We start from the raw sequence: 23,557 nt of genomic DNA, 5'->3' as shown, positions 1-23,557 counted from the left end.
CTGCGTTGATTGTTGTGATTTGTGTCGGTTGACTCATTTGATAACATGCCTGTTAAAATCTTTGTTAATGCACAGCACCATGTTTTCAGGTTTATAACGCCATCCGCGCGAGAGAAAACCTGTTCTTCTGTTGTTTTATGTCTCAACGACAGATCGATTTACAGCTCAGCTATTCTGTTCATATTTGTTCAATAAGCTTCTTACACTATCGACGTTCTCTGATTACAGCAACGTTTCTATATGAAAGATACATTCTTCTACTGCTCTGGCACATAGACTCGTAAGGATGCAAGTTTGCTCCGAACTGGCTTTCGTTTGATGTTTACATGAACTTAAGCACTCAATATGCTTTCTTCTAGCTCAGTGAATAGTTGTGAGAAATCAATAAAGTCCACAGGTTATGAAATATTATTTAAATTTAACCAAATTTTTTTTCAATTTTCAAACTACTCCATTTTGTACAACATAAAAGCCCCTGGGACATCATCTGAAAACAAAAATTAAAATTGATACACTTAGTCAACGGTACTCCACATGAAAGTGATCCGGTTTAAATTAAAGGATGCCGAAATCCTTTACAGAACTACCGTAAAAAACGGAAAAAATTTAATTGAAAATTCAAATTTGAAATATTTTGCAACATTTCACCGGTTTTGGACATATTTCGGGAACCGTTTCAATGACCTCTGTCCAACAGACTCCGGTAAAATTAAAATGTCAAATTTCCCGGTTCGTTCCCGGTTCGACCGGTTCGTGCTAGTAAATCAAACATTAAGATATTTGAGTTTGGCGATTATTCCCAACGCAATTAAAACTACAAAACGTACATATAATCGAACGAAAACCAAATGTCTGAATCTTCTAAGCTTGTCGTTTTCTTTTGTTTGTAATGCCGGTACTTTGTCGTTTAGATAAAGTGGTTTACTGGGTAAATCTTTTTGCATCCCTTAGAGTTGTTCTAGAAAATACGTTAAAATGTCATATAAAAACGTGTAACATTAGACAGGCTCAACCGAGAGTGTGTGTATGTTTAGATTAGCTCGGCCTCAATTGGGCTGCTCGTCACTCAACTAGTAATTTTTCCACACGTTTCTTTTATACTTGCTGCAAAACACTACATGAATGAATGTCCTACTCCTGAAATGTTTCTCACCTTAACTATAGTTTCGATTTCTAGATCGCATCTTGTTCGTAGGAAACAAAAGAAAAAAAACCTAAACAGTTTTCACATCCTTCCTAACACGCACCCGCACACAGCACAATAATGTTTACTACCATTGATAACATCTAGACCAGCGCACGGTTTTCATGCATTTGTCTTCTGTTCAACGTACTTAAGTTTATGCTTGTTACAGTAGAGTGGGATCTTTGATAGAGTTCAGTTATTTAAACATCTCGTAATATTCTACTCGATCGTCTCTTAAATCGGCTAGTTGCTCGTGCGCTGTGTTGAAAGAGTTCAGTTTTTACGTCAACATAGCTTTGACCCTGTATTTTGAGAATTTTTCTTTTCCACCTTTTTCCCTACCATCGCCCATATTCGCTCTACATTCGGTTTTACCTAGTGCATAAGAAAACTTCGGACTACTTATATTCCTTGCAGGAGTTAGTTTTTCCTTCTTTTTACGATTATAAAGGTGTTTATGTGTATGTGAGTAGTGACTTGTTGTGTTAAGAATGACTGCAGTTACGCAGTGTGCATTAACAGTGTCGGATAGCTTATGAAAGATCTTGTTTGCGTCGCACATAGAGTTTTCTTTTTGGGATTTTATTTTCTTATTTTTTCATTATAAAACTATTAACATTTAGTCGGCTAGCATGTGCAGAAAAGGGGTTATTGGTTTTTTTTTCCTTCCGTCCAGATCTTCGTCTAAATGCTTGCACCATGCATGACTGAGTCTTGTGAAACAATTGGAGAACAAAAAGTGTGTTTCACTCGTTTTGCACGGCTTTTGTCCTGAAGCGTCCATTTTGATCTGCTCTTTACGAGTGGAACTAATAGCATAGGAAAATTGTTCAACAACTAGCTAGGGAAACCACAAATACACTGGACTCATTGTGATAGGGGGAAGGTGAGGGGATGAAACGGTTTGCCTAAACATGTCCCAGTTCGCATTCACAACCACGAATGTTTACAACTATGGCACTAGTTTAGTACGACGAGACAGTGAAGAAATAAATGCGATTTCTTGATGCTTTGAGGAAACCGGCGCGAATGTGGGCTTGGATAAATCGTGGCATAAAAATGAACCATAAGCGCTTTTACTTGCTCAAATTAGATCAACTGTGCTTTAAAGGTCATGCTTATAAAACATTTTCAGTACCATATCGAATCGTTGAGCTTAGAGATCCGATCATGTTGTTATCACTCCCATAAAATGCACTGACAGTAATGCTGGACTGTAAACAAACCCCCTGCTTAACGGTAAATTCGCGGTGGAAATATGCACTCAAGTTTAAGTAGCAAGTCGTCTATCTCAATCAGTCCGAGTGTGCTGTTAAGAAGGTTCACTTGCTAACGAGGGGAAAATTTGTGATCGTGTTGGGTGTGGCTATTTATTCTTCTCTGTATTTTACTCTGTACACCTCGCTGTAAATCTACTTAATCTGCTCTCTTGTTGCTAATCGCTGTTGCATATTGTAACTGAACTAGGTGCTACTATCAACAGGCATATACTTTGTTGCTGTTTTCTCGGTTTATGATGTGGTTTGCGGAAGTGCTTAGAACTGTTATAAAACGTGCTGGAGCTACTGGCGATTCGGTTTGGCCAATTGTATTTCTCTGGGGGAATTTGGTTGCGTTGATGGTATGCACGATTCTGTCCCCGCTTGTGCATGTGCTACTTCTACTGCGTACTAAGAAACTGGGCCTCAAAATGGGTGCTAGGCGATGCATGGTGGAAGAATAACTGTGTTTTCAACACTAGGTAGTATGTATAACTTGCAAAATGGTGTGTGCACTGATTGCTCAACTCTCAACATTAACTTGCTCACACTCATTCGCCCCTCTCATGCACCAGCACGGCGTTGGCGCTGGCTCGCTGGACCTCCGGGCAGCTCCTGGGTCCCGGGCTCCCTGCTCCCGTTTCCCCCGAGGACTCGTCCACCGGGAGGCTGGGAACACTGCTCGCTGCCCTCGGGCCGTCGAAAGGGGTTTGCTGCCGGCATAAAGGGGCCTGGATCTGCTTCCTACCTCTATTGCTAACGCTAGTACTATTCATAATTATGTTCAGTAGCCATAGTGGATGCTGTCGATGGCGTCTCACGCATCCGCCGGCGAGTGCGACCAGCGTCGTCTAGTCCTCTTCCTCCTCGCGGAACAGATAGGTGCTCCAGTAGACCAGGTTGAACAGGGCGAACACCAGCGGGAACGTTATCCGGGAGATAACGTCGATGCGCTTCGAGCGTGAGCATTGCCTACGTGCAGGCGTCAATGGACCGGAACCATGAAGGTGTTACGCGTACCGTACCGCGCGGGACGAGAAGAAAGGGAAAGCCGAGAAAAAAGGATACGGATTAGAACGATCCACGAAGGAAGGAGGGAACTTCAGGGGGGTAGGGCGGCGAGCATTCCAACTACATCGCAATCGCCGCAACGATCACGAGCTACGCTTGGCTAATAGATTAGATCATCCGTCACTTCGAACGTACGCAGACAGGAGATAAGTACTATGTCTGAACTAGAAAAGGATGAACAATGATAAAACTCCATTCGACGGCATTCCAAACAGAGCAGAAAAAACAAACTGATGATAACAGCATACGGATGGCGGTAAAGAGATGGAACGTAAGGCGAACGGTATGGTCGCAAACGAATTCGATTCCGAGAAAACGGCAAAGTATCGGAAGAAAAACTGATCGATAAGAACGAATGAAATGATCCGAGCTGGATGATGGGAAAAGTAGGATACTAAACTAAATACAAGATTGAAATAAGCGCATCAAATCAACGATCGAGTAACTTTGTGTGGTGGTAGTGGTGTTGTTAGTTTCGATGGGGAGTACTATGGTATATGTGAGTTGTGTGGTTAATTTTACACTCCTTGTGAGGCATCGTACAGTGTTGAATTGGGCGGTTTGAGTTGATGAGATAGTCTAGAAATATTACAATGCACAGTGATGGTTGAGTAGTTAGACACAGCTTTATATTATGCTGATCAGCGTCTTCCTGGATTGATGAGTTCAAATTTTCTTCTTATGATGAGTACGAAATGGCAAACAGAAATACTTAAATCCAAGGACCCGCTATTGGCCGATCAAACATTGATGAAGGGTATGAATAGAATGCTCTATTTACAGCAGAGAAAGAACGCTCTGTAAGCAATGCTGATGGAAGTAGTATGCGTGCTTGAAAGATGGGAGCTTGTACTAAATTATCCTGGGAAGGGTACACACAGCCAATTCCAACTTCCAGAAGAAAACAAATTGACTAGTTGCAACCAATGGTATATTATTTGAGGACTGACAATCAGATAGTGATTGTATGCTCGCTGGAAGTCGAGTGCAAGGATCATTTTCACACCTCTAATAAACATCTCATGGTAAACAATCCTCCCAGGAGCGGAGCACAGGAGATGGCGGGAGGTGATTTAAAGCTACATGTTGAAATGAATCAGGTGAAAAATAATAGAACGGACAAATGCAAACAACTCGCTTGGTAGTGCTTGAAGAAAAATGGGTGTATTTATCAGTTCGATTTGTTAGCTACGAACTTTGCCTACACTTGCACCAGCTAGCGTTATGCGATCTATTTTAATATGCAAAGAATGGAGCTTTGTTTCGCAAAACATTCTAATGAACGCTGGATAAGGTGTCGGCGTACCGGAAAATCAGATTGCGTAAAGTATAGGAACAAGGAAATAGGAACAAGAAACGATAGATCGAAAGGAGCATGAATTCAGAAACAGTGTAACAATGGGCAGTAATGAAAACAGGATAGCACAAACGAAAGGAAAAGTAACATTAAGTAGCAAATAGTAGTGGTAGGTGGTAGATAGCATTAGTAGTGGTAATAGTTAAAAGTAATTACCCTCGTCCCAGACACGGCACCTTTTTGAAGGGGCTTTAGAAGTTGGGTTGTTGGGATGAAGTATTGGCAATTATTGGTTTGGTTTTGTAATTGACGGTTTTGTTTTGTGGTATTTTCGGCACGGTGTCCGAATTGGCAAACGTTACATGGAAAAGATACATAAATGGAAAATACATAATTCGGTACGTTGCGCTGCTCGATTAGGTTTGCGTCGGTGGGGAAAATTGTTATCCAAACGCTGGGCAAATAGATTGTACTTGGTAGACACGGTCTAGAGAGGAAGCTTGCCGCAGCCGAATCGTTTGTTTTAGTTAAAATATAAATGTGAGGTAAGCAAGTGGTGTATAGAGCGAAGAAGAAACATTAACGATGGAGGAGAAGGAAACATCGACTAGAAACAAACAACGGTGACCTGTGTGGAGAGTTGGGAATTACTGACCGTAAGTGTAGCAACGTGTAGTTTTTTTTGTGAACACTTGTTATAGACATTTTTTTTATACCGTGAATGTTATTTGTTAGTGTCTGTGGAAACTAAAATATTCAAAACTGAATTCGAAAACGGACAGAAAGTTGACACACGCCGGAACGGAAACGGAACGGAAACGGAAACGTATAATGGGAACAGAACTAAAAAGGATCCGTTTGAAGATCGAACGAATTGTTTGATACATTGCTGATGGCACAAGATTCTCGATCCGAATTGGTGGAATGGGGGCTGTGAACGAGTGGGTGGGAGGAGCTCGGTACGAGCCCGGCTTACCTGGTGGGGAACTTCGAAAGCCAGCTGCGGCAGCAGTTTGGCCGCTTCGGGGCCTGCATGTGCACCTCGCACTGGCGGAGCTTTTCCAGCGCCAGCGGATCACCCGGGTGGCGCACAAGTGGTTTCTGGAAAATTTTTAACAAATTGTGTTAGTCTTATGATGGTTTTGTTTGGGTCAGTTTGTGTTTTGCTTTGGATTATGGCTTCCCGTGTTAATCTTTGATTTTTCGTTCAAAAATTTTCGTACGTAAAATATGTTCCAGCGCAACATTTTTAAACCTTTAAGTAAAAGTCAATTATTGGAGGCAATTCAATGCAAGCAGCAAACATTCATGTGTGAATTAAAGTGTTTAACACGTGACTAAGTTGAACGGAACAGGATATTGACAATTCAATTGAGAACGCGCGCCTGCCAGTATGCAGCGCGCAATGCAAGACTAATTTGATTTAAAAATGCAACGTCAACATGTAGCTAGCTTTCTAAAACACCGTCGAGTAATCTAATGCAGCATCAAGTTAGGTGCGAGGAAGCGTCGGTCATTAGACGGGCATTCGTTGCAACTGGCGGGGTGAAAAAACTGCTGCTCGGTGGTGGCCATTGCCCGGGCACCACTCGGTGCCGACAGGCGCTCCTTCCAGCCGGGTGGTTGGCGATGAGTTAGTAGTGCCCCCATTGCTCTGTGCATAGTCCCGCAAATCCCCACCCCCTCACGATACGAACCATCGCAAAGGTGGCGTTACTGTCGGTGTCCAGCAGGTCCGAGGCCGCATCCAGGCTCGCCTGCTCCATTTCGCGGCGCTTTTTCTTCATATTCTCTCGGTGCATGTCTGCTGCCCTATCCGCTTGGTGAGCATGAATGGATTGATATAGAAGCGCAAAAGAATTTATGTGTTCCAAAAATGGGAGCATGAAGGGTGTTTGTTGAACAGGTGACGATGATGACAGGTGAGGTGTGCGATATGAAACACGATGAAAAGGAACGAGGAGCAGGAGGAGGAGGAGGAAGATGGAGGATTGTTTTTTTTTAAAGTTGTAGGTTGGTTGGCGAGAGGTGATTAATGTTATCGTGCCAGATGGGTAATAAGTGGTAACGTTAATCCGACACATCGAGTAACGGTTGAGTGAGGAATGGAAAGGATTTTATTTTTCGTGGTTTGGATTAAAAATTATGAGAAGGACACAGTAAAAATAACAAATGAAATTTCCCAGACAAGATACGGTCGGATCATTGTTGTGGGAATGTTTTGACAGATGGCATGACAGGAGGTTGAATTGCGAAAAGGAAGTTTGGTGACCGGAAGTACGTGTGACGTGTAACCGGATGGTTGGATGAGCGACAGACACAGAGGGGGTAGAGAGCGAGATGAGCGAACGAATGCGAACGTAAAAAAAAGTGATGCCGCAGAGAAATGCGTTTGCAACGAAAGATTGACGAAAACGAAAGAGCGTATGTGTGTGTGTGTGTTTGTGGATGTGTGAATTTAGTTTTGTTTGTTCATTTCGCAACCGAAAAACAATCGACGTAGCGACGCGTAACGCAACCGAACGTAACGTGAGTGACGTGAGCAGCAGGAGGAGAGGAAAAAAGAAACGAAAAAAGAGATGCGGGGGACATCATTATAATCGGTTCGAACTACGGTTCTCATCATTTACGGTTTATACGAGCCCAAGAGTGTACGAGTCTACGGAAAGGTGGGGCCACGGTAGTGACAAAACAAAACAGTAACGGACGTTGTGGAAAGGATAGAAAGCAAGAGAGAGAAAGAGAGAAAGAGAGCGGAAGAGGGATAGTGGTAGTGTTACACGAAAACGGGTAACGAGATGTAGGCGACATGTACCGTTACAGGCATTACTTTGTAGTAGGAAGCCTACTGCGGTCAAGTCGAGTCCTTGAGAAACAGGATGCCCCATCGGTTCCACGAATCACATCTGCCATTCACACGCAAATCCTTTGTTGGCCTACTGTGACACTTGACAGCTCGTAGATATGCGCTGTCAGTTGCGTCGGCAGCTAGTTGTTTTTTTTTCGTCGATCTTGATTGGATTAGATGCGATCTGCTGATGGTGCCGAGAAATCGTAGGGATCCTTTGGTGGAATGACGGCAAGGATGGAGTAATGGGTGGGGAAAGTGGGGACGGGTGGTAAAACTGAGGCCGAGGGGCTCGCTGGTGACGGTCAAACACGAACAATAAAATTAGCAAACCTGAACGGGACGCGTAGTTGACGAGGGCGAACTCGAGCAGGGCACCGAACACAAACGTCAGGCAGACGCCGGTCCACACGTCGATGGCTTTGGTGTAGGAAACGGGCGGCAGCGACGCGTTGATGCCGGACGTTTGGGTGGCCATCGTGAGCAGGGTGGTGACGCCGAGCGAAACCCGTGCCGGGACGGCGCCCTGGTCGAGCCAGAACGATACCCACGAGACGATGACCAGCATGCAGCAGGGAATGTAGATCTGGATCAGGTAGTACGAGAACTCGCGCTTGAACAGCAGGTCCACCTTGAGGCAACTGTATTCACCTGCGGGAGAAAAACAAACAGTAGTCAGACAAAACCCGCGTTGACGTTCGTTTGGCTGCTTACCGGTGTTCGTTTTACTGTTGCAGTAATCGGTCAAGAACTTCTCCAGCGTGAACCGGGGCAGGTGTAGGTTCTTCACCACCTGTACGGGATCGCCCTCCTTCCAGAGGAACACCAGATCGGCCGTCGTCCAACCATCTGCGTGAAGAACCCCCGGGTTAGTCGGGTTTGGCTCCAGCCCGCTCCAAACCCAAACCCTTTTCTTTCCTCACTTCCCGCAGGACCCTTCCCCGTCCACAACGCACATACGCACCCTCGCACAGACACGCACACACATACACACGCACGCACGCACACACGCACACACACACAAACCCGTACGCCCACGGTCACTTGCCAGGGGACGTCCCTGCCCCTGCCGCCGCGGTGGCAGTCTACGAATTCCGAACTCCGAGGCGAACTCCGAGGCGAACTCCGGCAAACCGGTAACACGCAGCCGGCAGTGGAAGAGAAAGCCCGCGACAGAGATATACAGTCAGACCGCACTGCCGGTATCCCGGTGGTGGGGGGGAGGAGTGTGAGTGAGTGAGAACGGCAAGTACGCGTCGGTGGGAGGGTGGGGCGGGGGAAGGGGGTTCTCGGGAGGAACATACGTACATGGGGAAAGTAAAGGAGGCGCGTGTGGGCCAAACGTGGTTGGAGTGGTTCTGATCGGTTCGCGGCGGTGGAACGGTACTTACAACTTGCCATACGCAGCGAGCACACCTGACGATCCAGTGGGTACAGCTTGAGATTCATCGGGCAGGCCAACGTGAGTGAAATACGTATGCTATATAGTACCGATCCGTACGGGAAGATACGGATGTAGACGTTCGGCATAATGATGTTATGGAAGTGACCTTCCTTCTCGTTCGAGAAGAACAAGTCAGGCATCCACACACGGTTTGCTTCGGTCAGTGTAAGGTACTTTAAGCGGCCTGCGTGGAAGAAGAGTGAAGGTGACGGTGGTGTAGTGAGTTTGAAAGAGGTTGTTTGTTGTTTTTCAAGAGAATCAGGACGGTTTTCTTAATCGAAAATGATACTGTAAGCAGTGTTCATCGGGAACACTGTCGAGCGAGCGGGTTTCTTGTTCCATGGGCTAACGCTGATACACTCCAGAACGTAACGCCTGTAACGCTAGCGTGAAGTCCTACCAGTCCTTTTTTCTACAGCTCAAAGAAACCATGATACTCTAATAGGACTTCCCTACAGCAAGACATCAATGAGATAACAGAAAACTTTCAGGCCTCCAGATTTCCCTCCCAGAGTCCCTAAGGTATCCTAATTACTCCTCCTAATAAGATTGCCCGTAGAGTTGTGCACGGGGGAAAACCCTGCCCCATTCGAAAGGTGCAGTGTGAAGTTCAGCGAAACAATAAATCATCCCTCCCCCCACGCTTGCCCGTTATGGGTCATTGGGGAGTGATTTGGAAAAATTAAACACACTATAAAATCGAACATTCCATTAGAGACACTAGAAGGCGATGCTCTTCTTGGCCCGAATGGCCCGATGGAAGGTTCCGCTGTCACGCGGTGATCAAGTTTGTTTAGGACATCCTTTGGAAAACTTTTCCATTTGTGTTTTCCATCTCACCAAGGATTTCACCCTCTCCTACCCCGCCCACCCCATTAGGACTTTAGTGGGCGGCGTCGGGGTCGTTAGGATTAGGAAGCATCAATGTTGATCCACTTTTATCACGCACTCCGCGAACCTCCTTATGACGTCCGTTACGTAAAACGGGGTTTGGGCTTTCCAACGGTTTTTTGATAGGCCTCTCAAAACGGGAGTTTTCCCGATGTGGTGCCCTGTAAGAAGCCCTCCCGTCCCCATTAACACCCGCCCAGCCCATATAAGAACATAAAAAGCCTATCGTACGGAGAGTTGGTTGATGGTGGTGGGGTAGGTGGTGTAGAGTAAGTAGAGTTGGTAAAATTATGATTGATATGTAAACTTTACAGCCCTTGTTAGACATACACTGACCGAAGACCGAACGAGCAGTAAGACCGATAGACTCGAGTCGATGATAGATCCGTGTTTCACGACCCCCGTAGACCGAAGCCCAGTCTGCTCCTTTCCGTTGTACCGTTGTTTGCTCTCTGTGCTGTTCGCGCGCTGTCCGTCGACCGAACCGTCCGCCAAATGTTTGTTTTTTTTGTTGTTGTGTGTGTGTTTTAGAGGCTACGCCAGAGTTTTCAGTTTGCAAAACCCATCGCACGGTGGAGGGGAGGTTTTTTTTATTTATTGGGAAAACAGAAGTAAAGATGGAATCCGCGCGCCAAAGACGCGGTTTTATTGGTTTTCTTTGGGTGCCGAAGTCTTTGGGACACCGAAGAGATACCAGGAGGAGGAATGGGAAGGCTCGGGAGTACACTGAGAGTGTTCGCTTACAACCGAAGCGGGTGGTGGGAAGGGGGGACGAAAAATGGATTTCATCCGTTTTCCAAGCCCCCGCTCGATTGGTTTCCTGGGAGTATGATTTGTCCTTCACATTTCGGCGGGGAAGGAATGCTGGGTGGGACGCTTTAAAAAGCCACACCCTTGAGGACGACGATGGAAGCAGGACGAAGAAACAGAAGATGGATAGGCCATCACACTTCCGGTGCCAGGAAACGGACCGGGAGCATGTGTTTACTGTTTGCGCCTCCGTATCTGGGGACTCATTTTATCTACATTATTACGTTTTCTACAATCCCCCGGGGGTGCACAGTGGTTGAATCGAGGGCATTAGTTGGCCGTCCAGACTTTTTAATGCTATATCTGTTTGTATTTTATAAGCATATTTTTGTTTTTTTATCATCATATAATTTTAACAAAAAACAAATCATAATATTTACCTAAAATTGTCATCTACTCGTCAATTTTGTCAACATAAAACAAATTTTTCAAGCTGCTCATACACATACACATTTCCTATTACTCTTTAAAAAAGCATGAATACTATCAAAATTGTCAAAAATCAAACTACAACTGTATGGCTTGAACCACTGTGCTAAGACAGGATGATCAGTTAAGCTCCACCAGCCTCACGTGTGTACGTGTGGCCTTGGAGCGCAATTTTTTGACGAATCGCAACCGAAAAAGCCTACCACGGGCGCGAAATCATGGTTTCTGCCCCCCAGGCGATCAATATTTCGCCAGATTTGGGGGTGATTTCGTACCGATATTTCTTTTATGACGATTGCTCGTTACGGGACTCGGAAGTAATGGGATAAGATGCCGAAGATGTCACCGGCGAGCGCACCGCTCCCCGGGACCGGCCGGTGGGGGGAAACGATGACATAATTTGTTGAACGTCAGCCTCGAACACCCGACCGGAAGCGAACGGCGGGGAAGAAAACCGAGTGGATGGCAAGAATCGTTCGTTTGATTGGCGTGCTCTAAAGTTTGCGCGGGACACGCACCACACTTCCGGTTCCGGGCCAGCCGTCGGCAAGAGGGATAATCGAATTTCGCTAGCAATCACTGCCGTCTTCCTTGCTGTCGTCGTCGTCGTAGTCGCCGGGCGAGGTCGGGATGGTGAGAGAACTGGCCCAAGGGCGCACGGTGGTGGTAATCGATTGGTGGCTCGATGGTTCCGGAGCGTTATGAGCATCATGTGTGCGACGTTTGCGATCGCGATCCCGAACGGGAAGAGATCGAAATTTTTGGTGCGAAGAAGGAAGGCGATGATTGGAATTTGGTTGGCTTCTCACAAACGCACGCCGACGGATGGGAAAAATCATTTTACCTTCACCACGGTGTTAGCGAGATGTAGCTAGCGGAGTGTAACATATCGAGTTGACGATCAGTAGGGCGAAGCAAATGATTTTTTCGAGCTTGCTCGTCAAAGAGAGAGAGAGAGAGAGAGAGTTAGCGCGGGGCCATGTGGGGTTTTGGCCAACATAACACATTAGTAAAAGTGTAGGGGAAAGTGTTCCAACACGGTGCGGAAAAACGCAACCTTCCATAGATTAATCGATTTTTATCGGGAATTGAAATGATAGACCCGAAAACGTGTTTCTATTTGTCTGTGTCTTATACACGGTACGTTTCCAACATAGCACAAACGTTAGTATTTAACATTTAGTTAACGAATCATTTATGATGATATAATGTTGGATTTTAAAATTTTTTATTTGGCTTCAGCCCATTTTGAAATTTTTATGTTTATTGATTGTTTGATTAGTGAACTTTAATTTTCATAGGTTCAACCTTCAAACAAGATTGGATTAAGTTTGTAAGTGTTTTTTAATGAGCTCAGCAGAATTAGGATTTATTAAAAATCAGGTTATTTGTATTGGAACACTTGTCCTCTATCGACCGTAAATATATCGTTTAGAGGCACTTCTGTCAAAAATTAATCATTTCCACCCGCGCTAGCATTATACTGCACAAAAAATTGCATCATTTATCTAATCAACGGAACGGTCCCCCATTTTCCCGACGATCGTTTAGCTACCACCATGGAATAAGTACCTGCTCGTGGATAAGTAAGTAAGTGTGCGAAATAAACGTTAATTTAAAAAGGTAATTACACATTCCACCTTCCCCGGCTTCTACTCACCTCCGATGTCATCAAATTTTAATCGTTCGTCCAGCCACTGTTCTCGGAACGTGAGCTGCACACTGTACTCCTACGGGTTCGTCATAGCGGGTGTGCATATGATAAATTTTCGTTTCATAACGTCCGTTCGTTGGTTTTATGTGTGTTTATTTTTTTATTGTTTTTGTTTTTTCAACGACATTCGTTATGATGTTGGATGGTGACGATGGCGGACCGATGTAGTTGACGGTGGCGACGGCGGCGGCGGCAGCAGCGTTGGAAAACGAAAACAAATATTAGTGACCTCTTGCCAGAGAGTGGCGGGTAGTTTTTGAGTGGTATATATATGTTGACTGAATATTATTACTCTAGATGCTTATAGGTTTTGTTTTTTTTTATAGAAACGAGAGCAATGGTCAGGGAGCAAGAGATGTGAACTTGATGGATTTTACTGTTTGGATCGTTTTGTAATGTTGGTTCATAATTTCTACAGGCCAGCAAATGGACGATAGGGATTTGGAAACGGTTGCCGCAGGGTTACTTAATCGAATTCGAACGAAGTGGGAGTGGTTTGCGAATTGGTTTTTTGTTCTTTCTACTCTTTGGACTATGCTCTTGTTTGGGTATGGGGGGAGGGGGGAAAAGAATAACTCAATCGTGCTACTCGTTAGTCCTGCACACTTCAGGAACGGGGATTGCGGGGAGGAATTGAAGAGAAACAGGATGTTTGCCTAATGATTTCAAACATTTTTTTCCAATCAAACGGGAAGAGTGTGGATATAACCGAGTTTTGAATGCTACTGAAACTACGTTCTATTTTCTTTTATTTTGGTCAAATCGAAACGAACTTTCCCTGGGAAACACTTGGGTGCCCTCGCTGGCTAGGTTTTTGGTTTTGCGCTAGCGAGCTAGACCCTTTTCGCTCAGGGTGCGCGGATGGGTAGCGGTAAACTCCGGGAAAAACAAACAATGGAAATTTATTATGTTACAAAAGATAATTTAAACAGTCCCGGGCGGGGAGGATTATTTTGGGAGAGGTTCATAGAAAGTTTGCTACCGACCGATAGGATGGTCGATGTTGGGAATGGAAAGATTGGAGGCGGGTCGAGAAAAACTTGTGTAACATCGTTGGGTCACACAGGACACCACCGGGGTGGTATGCTGCGATGTTGGCAGTCGGTAAAACGTAACTGTTAGTTTGGAAAGTAGTTCGACAGTCCTAGTGAACGAGAGCGGTTAAGGAAATGGTTTCAAACGTTTTTAAGAGTGTGTTGATAAAAAGATTGAAAAATAAGGAAGAAGAGATAAAGAGAGAGAGAGAGAGACAGAGATCACAAGAGCAGAATGATCAATAAATTTAAAAACTAGAATAGGGAGCTCCAAACAAGAGTAAGAATCGTTAAAGAAGGGAGAAAGGACCAGAAAAGAAGTGATGTATAAAAATTGAAATTAACGGAACCGGAAAATAAAAGTTCTAGCTTCGAACGAGTTACGGTTATGGATGGAAGAATTGGAAGAATGTTAATCGAAAACGGCAATAAATGGAGGAGTAAGTCCTACGTCTAAAAAGGACCGGACGAAGGGGGGGTTGGGAAGCCGACAGACTAAAATTGACTAGGGAACCCAGGAAGGAGTTGGTTGCTCGGTGCCTGCTGGAATGGCGGTCTGCGAGCCACACGAGCACGGTTTGGGGCTGGACATGTGTGAGTGTGTACGTGGGGGGGCTGGGGGTGTTGATAGGAAGGATAAGCAATAAGAAGAGATATGGAAATCATAGCGGATAAAAAACCGTGAACGGAAGGTGGAGAACGTTCTGCACGGCATGGAAGATCGTACAGTCCTTGTCCAAACCGAGCAGAAGGCAGCAAGAAGAAGGTGTAAAGCAAAAACGAAAAACCGAAACTCATCCCAAAACTAAACCGAAGGACAAATGGAACGGTGGAAACACGGGAGCCGGGCAATGGCGATGACCTTGGAAAAGACGTGGCCTCGATTGCTCCCGGGTGGTCGCGTTTCCGTCCGTTCCGTGTGCCTTTCGTGCCAGGGGGGGCGGTTGAGAGAAGGGTGGCCATGCAGTAAGTAACTCGGCAAGCATTATTATCAGCTCTTTTCTTTTTCCTTGTGCCCTTCGGCGTGCTTTTCGTGATGAACAGCGAACCGAGTGGGGGAAAATTTAAATTTTCTTTGAGTTGTGTTTCGATAAATAATGCTCGTTGTATGTCTATCTTTTCTGCGAATCGGAGGGTTTTGTTTCTCGCTGGGAAGAATGGTTAACGTGCAGATGGATGCAACCGAAGGACTAGTGTTTTTCTTATGCACATGCAACATTTTACGGGCGGGAAGGAGTTGAGAGGGAATGGGTTCATGCCATGCCGTTATCATGCACATGCAAAGGTTCGCCATGCCATGCGGGCAGCGTGCTTCGAGACACATGCAGTTCGGGAACGGTAACTAAACAATTAAAATAAATATAGATAAGGTGGAACATAAAAATGTGTCATGCCATGCTGATGCTTTTAGCGAAACACACATGCGACAAACTTTCGTGCATTCCGCAAGCGAAGTGGAGCACGAGCAGGCGGTAGCAGGCAGGAAAGGTGGAGATATAGATCGGCATGCTCGAGAACCATGTCAAATGCACATCGGGCACATGCGGTGCGGGCGGAGGTGATGGCGACATGCAACACTACTACCAACATGCAACACACAGTCATCATGCCACGAACAACGGCTAACAATGCATCATCATCATCATCATCATCATCAACGACTACTTGCTTTTCATGCTTCTCATCATGCGATGCTGCGACGGTGGAAGGTTGCACATGCACTCAGGCATCGCATGCATGAAATGTGTGAGTGTATGTGATGTGTGTGTGCGTGCGTGCGGTCATGCCATGCGGTGAACAGATGGGACATAGATGAGCGATGAGACGGGATGCGCATGCCGCTAAACTTAAGGTTTCAAAGGTCGGGCCACCCACGAGCGTGCATTCGTGTGCGGGTTTGTTTTTGTTTTCTTCTCAGGGGTATTTCACTAGCCGCAGAATCCAAGCAGATGCTCGGGAAGAAGAACTCCTAAAACAGAAGACCAGGAAGTAGATGAAGAAACTGGGAGAACCATCTCGTCCAGCTAGCTCGTCCCGAGCCGTGAGCCCGGAGCTCCGCGGGTCGAGCAGTTTGTCGAGCAGCTAGCGATGGCGGTACGGTGGAGTTCGAGTGGTTTCCCTAGAAAAATAAAGCAACCCTCCTAATGGCACTAAGGCTCGCTACCGGCGTCGCTGGTGGTAGTGTCGTGTTGAAGAAGGAATCAGTAGCAGAGGAAAGAAAAGTAGTAAGTGTTGTGTGCAACTGATAGTAACAGTAGTCGCCGTATTAGTGTTAGTAGAAACGTATCAGTTTTTATAGTGGTAGACGTAGTAGTAGTTCAGTAACAGTTGTAGTAGTGGTGAAAGTATAAGTAAAGAGTCACAATTGACAGTAGTATCACACGAGTTTGTAAACATCTCGTTGTAGTTCATTTTGCTTCAAACACGATCGCTTGGCCACTCTTGCACTTCACTTCGTAATGCTTGAAGATCGACTCGTACACGGTACACTGATGTACATCACTGCATTGTTTATCCAAGTTGCTGAAGATGCGGTCTCATAATCTGACAGCTGTCATTGGCCAGCACACGACGGTTGCACAATGTCAGATGGTTCGTACCATCTGGATAACTACGATGCATAGTGTTTCTCTTACCGAGCACAACTATTAAATGTCACTTTTTTTCTTGTGAAGTTATCTGGAAATAATTCGTCTGAAAGACTTTGTGTACGTAGAGGTACGTTGTTTGTGTGTTCTATCGGCGATAGCTTAACCCACCCAGGATGAGCATTGTTAAGTAGTTCTACACACTCACACACAATCACACACACACATGAAAGACGCGTGCATACTGTCTTTCACACATTCAGATGAAATGAACGAAAACGAAAAGGAAACTAACGGAACAAAAATATGCCTTAAATTGAATACTAGAAAAGTCGAATGAACGCTTGCAGGGCCGCACGCGATCAGTTCGCTTCCATGACAGCCATTGTGCCCAAATGCCTTCAAGTGTAAATTTTCTCTCTCTTTTTGTTGTTGGACTTATCGTGCTGGTGGACACACAACACAACAGTTCCCCACGAACGGTGTCAGGTGCAGATGTGGTTGTCGGAGGCGTGCTAACTTCGTGTGAGCAATAGATGGGGTGACGCTGGCTTCGCAACCGTTTGCGCAAAAATGGCCAGTAAAATAGGAAAGTTTTTTGTTTCCGTTTGTGTGTGTGTGTTCTCTCTGAACTGGAACTCGCTTGTCGAAGGTGTTTTGATCGTGAACGTACAACATCGAGCAGTTGCAGAGTGCAGCGCGTGGTAAAATTAAGATGATGGAGCAGACGGTGCGCACCGGTTGTTTGAAGGTATCTTTTTTGCAGTCGTATGTGGGTCGACGGTGAAAACGCTTTTCCAATGTACAGACGCCATGACAGGTGGGTGGGAAGGGGATGCAAGTGATTGTTCAAGAAGGATTTATGATAATAATGTCAAACTATTGTATGATAAGCGTTTCATAAAACAAATTTTAAGAAATAACAAAATAAAAGATTCATTAAAATGATTTAAATTAAAATTATAAATCATTTATGATTTTATAACATCAAACGAAATTTTCAATAATGTCCCTGTCTTACTTTCTAATAAGTCTCAACATCTGCACTGTAACGACTGTTGTTGATCACGCCAATCTTGATGATTCCAATGCCAGGAGATTTTTATTGTACTTTTTGTACAAGATTGTACAAGATTGTACTTTGATATTCTTTTTCTTGATGGATTATTATAAACTATTGAAAAGTAATAATTGATTTTTTGTTGTTCGATTCAACTTGCTGTGATTGATTATTTTTCATTATTTAAACAAAGCCACGCTTTCAATGGAGATTTTTTCCAAAAATGAAAACCAATGGTGATACTACAACCTGTTTCACTGTTTTACCCTTGTGAAACAATCAACGCCGGGGGAAAAACCGAGTACAACATTTGTCTTAGGGCACTCTTTAACATCCCTGATGATGATAACGATTACGCCGACGTCGGCCGGAGATGCAGACACCATAATTTATGTGTCTCCATTTAGGCCAACTACTTGCACAGTGGTCAGACTCCTCAAGTAGGAGCTGTCGGGCGGTGGTCGGCAGGCAAAAAGAAATCAAAACACAAGGTGCCCATGCACCGGAAGCACCATAACCCGGTTGGTCCTGGAGGGGAGGGATTTATTTGCATTCGCTTGCTGTTTTCTTGTGTGTTTTCTCATTCCGCCGCGACAGGCGCGAAACACTGCACAGTTGCTGCATAATTCAACACGGACAAGCTTGAACGCAGGCACTGAAGCTTGCTATCGGAGGCAGCCGGAAGCTGCATCAGGCATCTTTCTTTTGCCATACTTTATTTTCCCATCCGATGCTGATGCAGCTGGCCATGGGTTTGGTTCGGACGAAGGAAGCTGGTAAGCAACACGAGCGAGCAGCGTTCGTTGGAATATTTTATGGTAATGTATGCGTAGAAATTGCAAGATAAAAAACAAACAAACTACCATCTTAATGTTTACAGAACTCAGCAATCGTGGCAACGATGGTAACGGGTGGTTTTTCCAGGCTTCGCTCGTTCATTCTGACCACATTGCCAACCAGGAGTCCAGGTAGAATTGTATTACTGGCTTACCGAAACATAGGATGAAACATGGTTCGCCTCCATTTATGCGGTGGTTTACCGATTGAAATTATCGGATTGGTTTTATCTATAAAATCAATATTTGCCTCACGGAAGCCGCCCTTTGAGTAGCGTGCCGAGCGAGTAGGGAAGAGCATCATTCTACAAAATGCAATCGAACTGAATCGCAATCGTAAAGTGGAGTATCAATAAAATAACGAACCAAAGTCTTGTTTTAGCTGCAGCTTGTTCCGGCATCGTTCTGGTGGAGCAAGAGATATGATCCTCTCAAATGTGCATTTTATATTTAAACCAAACATAGGAGAGAGAGTGAGAGATGGCGTGGTAAAGAAAGAGTAAGAAATAAGAACAGAGGGCAAGAAAGATGCAGGAAGGCAGCGTTGCCGGGACGGGTTTAAAGTTAATTGGAAAAGTTTTTCGGGTACGTTCGTACGCTCGTAGCGGACACTTGGTCCGCGGCTTCCGAACCAGCCTTCGACCAATCGAGCCGGCCAGCGGTGACTCGGTCCGCTTGCCCCGAAAACTCCAAAACGGAAGGCACGGCTAGCCACCCAAAGGTAGGCTGACTTATGGCAGCCGATAACCGTAAAATGCACTTTACTATGGAACTTTCCGGGGCCAATAAATGTGAACGGACGGCCCGCCGCCTCTCGAGCCCGTCCGGAGGCCACACCCGGTTTCTGGCGCTGGCAGCATCCGTCGCTTTACTGGCATGAGTTGTAGGAAAAGTTCCACCGTCATGGCCCGTGCGGTCGGTGCAAATTTAATAGCTTATTAATTTTACGGCACAGAGCTTAAGTCAGTTGAATGGGCTTGGGTGTGCTGCTGTGTGAGATAATTCAGCTGAAAGCATTGGCACCACTGGCCGGTAGGACGTAATGGTGGCTGTCTGTGTGTCTGTGATGTTGTTTTTCAAGAACATTTCCATCGCTTTGGCAATGGATGTTCAGGGAAGTTGGCGCGGACACGAGGCTGTGAGTTGTTTAAAATTTCATCTTTTCAACCTCGATTACCTTCAGGGTACCGCTTGCAGCGTGATGATGATGTTTTCATACATTTTATTCGCCGATAAAACCTTTTGTTTCAAGCAAGTTACACAAATTGTACGGTTAATGGAGGCGCCCGGTGTTTTGTAGATCAATCACCAATAAAGCTCAACATTAGCTTTGATTCGCCCTTGCTGGAATTTTTACGCAGGCTGTCTTTGTTTGCTTCAGCTCTCTGTCTGCAATAATAATCAGCTCTTGCCGACCCGCTGGTTTTCCGTTTTCAGCAAAACTATTTTCCTCGCAATGGAGACGCCCGGTGTTTTGTAAATGGGCTAAGAATGTGAACGTAACGTCCTACACACGACCGTCGAACGGTATTGTCTTAATGAAATGTAAATCCTCATCCATTTGCTGTGAAGGGTTTCATCCTTTAACACCACCGTGGTGTGTGTGTGTGTGTGCTTTTTTTTTCCTGTGTGTCTTTGTTCGCCGCACGAGATCGCACGAGGTCATCCTCTAACAGCGAAGGTCAGGAGAAATCATCGTTTCGGGTGAGCTAATGATGGCATTCGTAGGCGGAAGCGTCCAACAGCAGTGCTTGACAATCGTGTCAAGTGGCCGGAGTTGGTAGCGCACCGGTTTCGTATGAGTGCTCGAAACTCTCACCGACACACACACGCACACCAACGTACACTGTGCCTTCATTTCGTCTGCCAGACGACGTAGTTGATCCCTATGACGATGACGAGGATGAGGGAAACCCTGGTAGGCGGCGCGTTCACTGGAAAAGTGGGGAGTACTGTATGCGTGCCATGTGCGACGCCACAGGATGGCGGTTGATGAAGCTGATGGGAATGCTTTTGAATTACTTTGCCTTCGCGAGGCGGGTTTTCGTGCGGGGGCAGGGAAAAACCGTCGCCACACAGTCGGTCTACGGCATAGACAAAAATGGAAATGTGCTCATCAAATCACAACCTTGGATTTGATTAGCATTATTTCGTCCATTCCGAGCGCGTTGGACGGTGGCAGTGTCACCGTTGGTGCCCCGAGGCCATTTCGCTCCATGCTGCTGTTCCAATTTGACGCCTGAGTTTGACGATAGTTAATTGTGCTCGCAATTTTGCATACGAAATGCTTTCTACCTGCCGCACGTTTTGATTCGATTACTCTGCAGATAAAATATCGCAAACAGCACGAGTATTTAATTTCGACCCATCTGCTGGTAACGTTTGTGTGTGATTGCGTGAGGTGAACATTTTCAGGGCCATTTAATAAATGGAAAGTGCACATTTTCACTTTATGAAATTATGTAAAAATATAATGCAACAATGCTAATTCTATCCAACTAATAAATAAAACAAAGAGTATTCAAACAAAAATGTTAAACGCAAAAATGTTACGAATCATAAAATACTTACTCAGTAGAGTGTGGGAGCGAAAAGGATAGAGATAGACATCCCAATATGGGACGGAGAAAGTATGTTCGTGTGTGTGTGAGATAGCGAGGGAGAGACAGAGAGAGAGATAAGAGAACACTAGAGTGTACACACGAGGGTGACATGGAGAGGCAATGGAAACACGTTGAAACGAAACAGCACGGCAAGAACGAATTTACATACGTACATCAATCGAATACTGCAATGAACTGTGATTATTTGCGCAATCAGAGCGATGACGATCGTAACTCAGACGAAGGCGACGACGAAGACGACGAAGACGTGGACGACGACAAACGGTTAGAATAAATGCTTTAAAACGACTGATCACGCGTTGTACGTAATACACATGGGATTATAGTTAGACGATATAGATAAATATACATAAATGGAATTACTTTAACTGTGTGTTATACTCAATAGTGAACGAGAATGTTCGTGTAGGCGGGCGGGTACCAAATGGATCTGTATATGAAGCGTAAAATAAGTGGAAATGGTGGGTTCACTAACGACAGCAAATTGCGGGGAAACGGTTGGATATATGATGTATGAATGGGCCGGGAGAAAACGGAAATAAAATAAAAACACAAAAAGGTAAAATTAGAAATATCAGTACATACAAGCTAGATATGTATTAAAATGAGGTGAGTAATGTGTTGCAAACATAACCATTAAACGGATTGTTAAGAATCATCAACGGCTTAAATTGTAGATAAATTAAAAGGCAATTAAAAAAGATGTACGAAAGCATGTAACAAAAAGGCAGATAAAGTAAAGATGTTAAAACAAGTAAAATGAAGTTCAAACAAATGGTAGGACTCGTTTCCGGCACATTTGCTCCAAAATAAGTCTAGCTTTTGGTGCATTGCAGTGTGTTATGCTGAAGTGTTTTCTTATTAACGGGTGTTTCGTTTTCACGGGGAGAGAGCGTAGAACCGACTGGGTGCTTTTCAACATGTCATCACGATGCTGTTGGTTTGTCGCACGGTTCCGCATGTATGCGTTCGGGCCGGTTTGTGGAAGCACGAAGCGCGGTATCGTACAACAAATAGTGGTCTAGCAAGTATGAAGGTAAAGTCGGTTGGTGGCAAGAAATTTATACACAAACTCTGAACGAAGCAAATTGTGAGCAAAGCACGGTCTAATTCGATCTGCTGTCTTGAGTGTCGTGTGTTGTTACAACCGTGTGTTCACCACGGTGTTGGATAAAGTTGATCGAGAGAGAAAATTAGTCTTTGAAGTGTGTTTGGTGAGCTGTTTTAAAAAAGGGTCCACCTTTGGTTCTAATGACTTCTGAAAGCTCGGAAAACACCGTAGGTCACAAATTCGATTGAAATTATACGGTGCTGCGTAGTTCGATGTTTAAAGTATTTGTAATTGTAGCAGTATTTCGATGTTGAATGGTAATAAACTTGTTCGGAATTATTGTGTCGGAAGGCTTAACTTTCACCGTTTCCGTGTATCATTTGAATGAGTAAAGTACACACACTTTTACACACTTGTTCAACATTTTCAAACATCATTGACGTTTAACGGTACTTATTAGAAACAAAACAATACGTCAACTAACAAAAGAGCATATTAAATGGGCATTAACGAAGGTAAATAAACATAACCAATCGGCTGGAGCTCTAGCAAAGTCAGTATGGCTATGTTGTGGTAGAGAAACGAAATGACACAAGGAAATGATTTGTCGATTGAGGGAAAACTAGGAAGTATGAACATGGAAAACTGTTACCAGGGTACGTCAGTGTAAGAGCGGGAGGGGAAATGTAGATGAAACCGGTTGGATGCAGTTGGGGAATCTGTTTCGCATGATAGATCTGTAATTATTTTGATGTTCGTTTTGAAAACTCAACTTTGCGCTAGCATAACTCTATTAGGTTCATCGGACGAAGAGTGTTTTAGAAACAGAGAGAGGGAGAGAGAGAGAAATTCGGATTCTTTTGGTAACACCGTAAATGGGGGGAAAACGGAACAACGGCAGAGACAATGATCTGTAAGGCAGATGTGGAACGCAGCTCCAAATTCGTCCCTATTTGTACAGCTGGAGCTGACGTCCCGAGCGCGCGCATGGTAAACGATCGGCTTGCGGTGGTAGTTGGTAAACACAATTACTTCCGTTGTCCTGGGTGGCGATCGTAAGTGGGTTTTGGGAACATGAACGAGACATACTGTACAGTGGCTTGGGACAAGGTTTAACTTTAACGACACCCCCCAGAGGACAGTAACAAAAGCACACTAACTCACCATTTTGTAATCGTCGATTTTCGAGATCGATCTTAGGAACATGTTGACGAACACTTGTGTGGCCTTATCGTCTACGGGATCGGACAGAGTTTTGGTTTTGGTTTGTTTTCATTTCATTTTGGTTCCGACAGGGTGTTTCGGGTAATACCAGTGGCGGGGTACAGTTTCGGGACAGATTTTGCGTACGTTATGGATGGATTGTTGAGTTGTGGTGACCGATCGGGTGGGTTTTTCGATTCAGAGTGTTTGTG

At 44.8% G+C, this 23,557-nt stretch overlaps 2 protein-coding genes across 13 annotated transcripts in view; one reads left to right on the top strand and one right to left on the bottom strand.

Annotated features, from left to right (window-relative positions):
* LOC131261190 (uncharacterized) overlaps positions 1–7,557 on the top strand; it is a 54,737-nt gene extending 47,180 nt beyond the window's left edge. Inside the window, exon 3 of the transcript XR_009178179.1 lies at positions 7,546–7,557. The gene's annotated coding sequence lies outside the window, so the exon portion shown is untranslated. The remainder of the gene's footprint in view (positions 1–7,545) is intronic.
* The window catches only part of LOC131261196 (glutamate-gated chloride channel), a 39,812-nt gene continuing 19,551 nt past the window's right edge, over positions 3,297–23,557 (bottom strand). For 2 of the 12 annotated variants that reach the window (XM_058263158.1, XM_058263155.1), the window contains exons 4-10: positions 12,896–12,965; positions 9,053–9,289; positions 8,376–8,510; positions 7,995–8,312; positions 6,511–6,632; positions 5,790–5,914; positions 3,297–3,417 (exon numbers count right to left, since the gene is read on the bottom strand). In XM_058263158.1, the coding sequence (XP_058119141.1) occupies positions 3,297–3,417; positions 5,790–5,914; positions 6,511–6,632; positions 7,995–8,312; positions 8,376–8,510; positions 9,053–9,289; positions 12,896–12,965 (1,128 nt within the window). Of the gene's footprint in view, positions 3,418–5,029; positions 5,063–5,789; positions 5,922–6,487; positions 6,642–7,991; positions 8,313–8,375; positions 8,511–9,052; positions 9,290–12,895; positions 12,966–23,306; positions 23,378–23,557 lie in introns of all 12 variants that reach the window. The other 10 variants (XM_058263162.1, XM_058263160.1, XM_058263153.1 and 7 more) reach the window with 9 other exon arrangements.

The sequence above is a fragment of the Anopheles coustani genome, chromosome 3 (assembly GCF_943734705.1).
Source record: "Anopheles coustani chromosome 3, idAnoCousDA_361_x.2, whole genome shotgun sequence".
Taxonomy (NCBI): domain Eukaryota; kingdom Metazoa; phylum Arthropoda; class Insecta; order Diptera; family Culicidae; genus Anopheles; species Anopheles coustani.
Note: the sequence above shows the minus strand (reverse complement) of the source record. Positions and strands in the feature narration are given on the sequence as shown.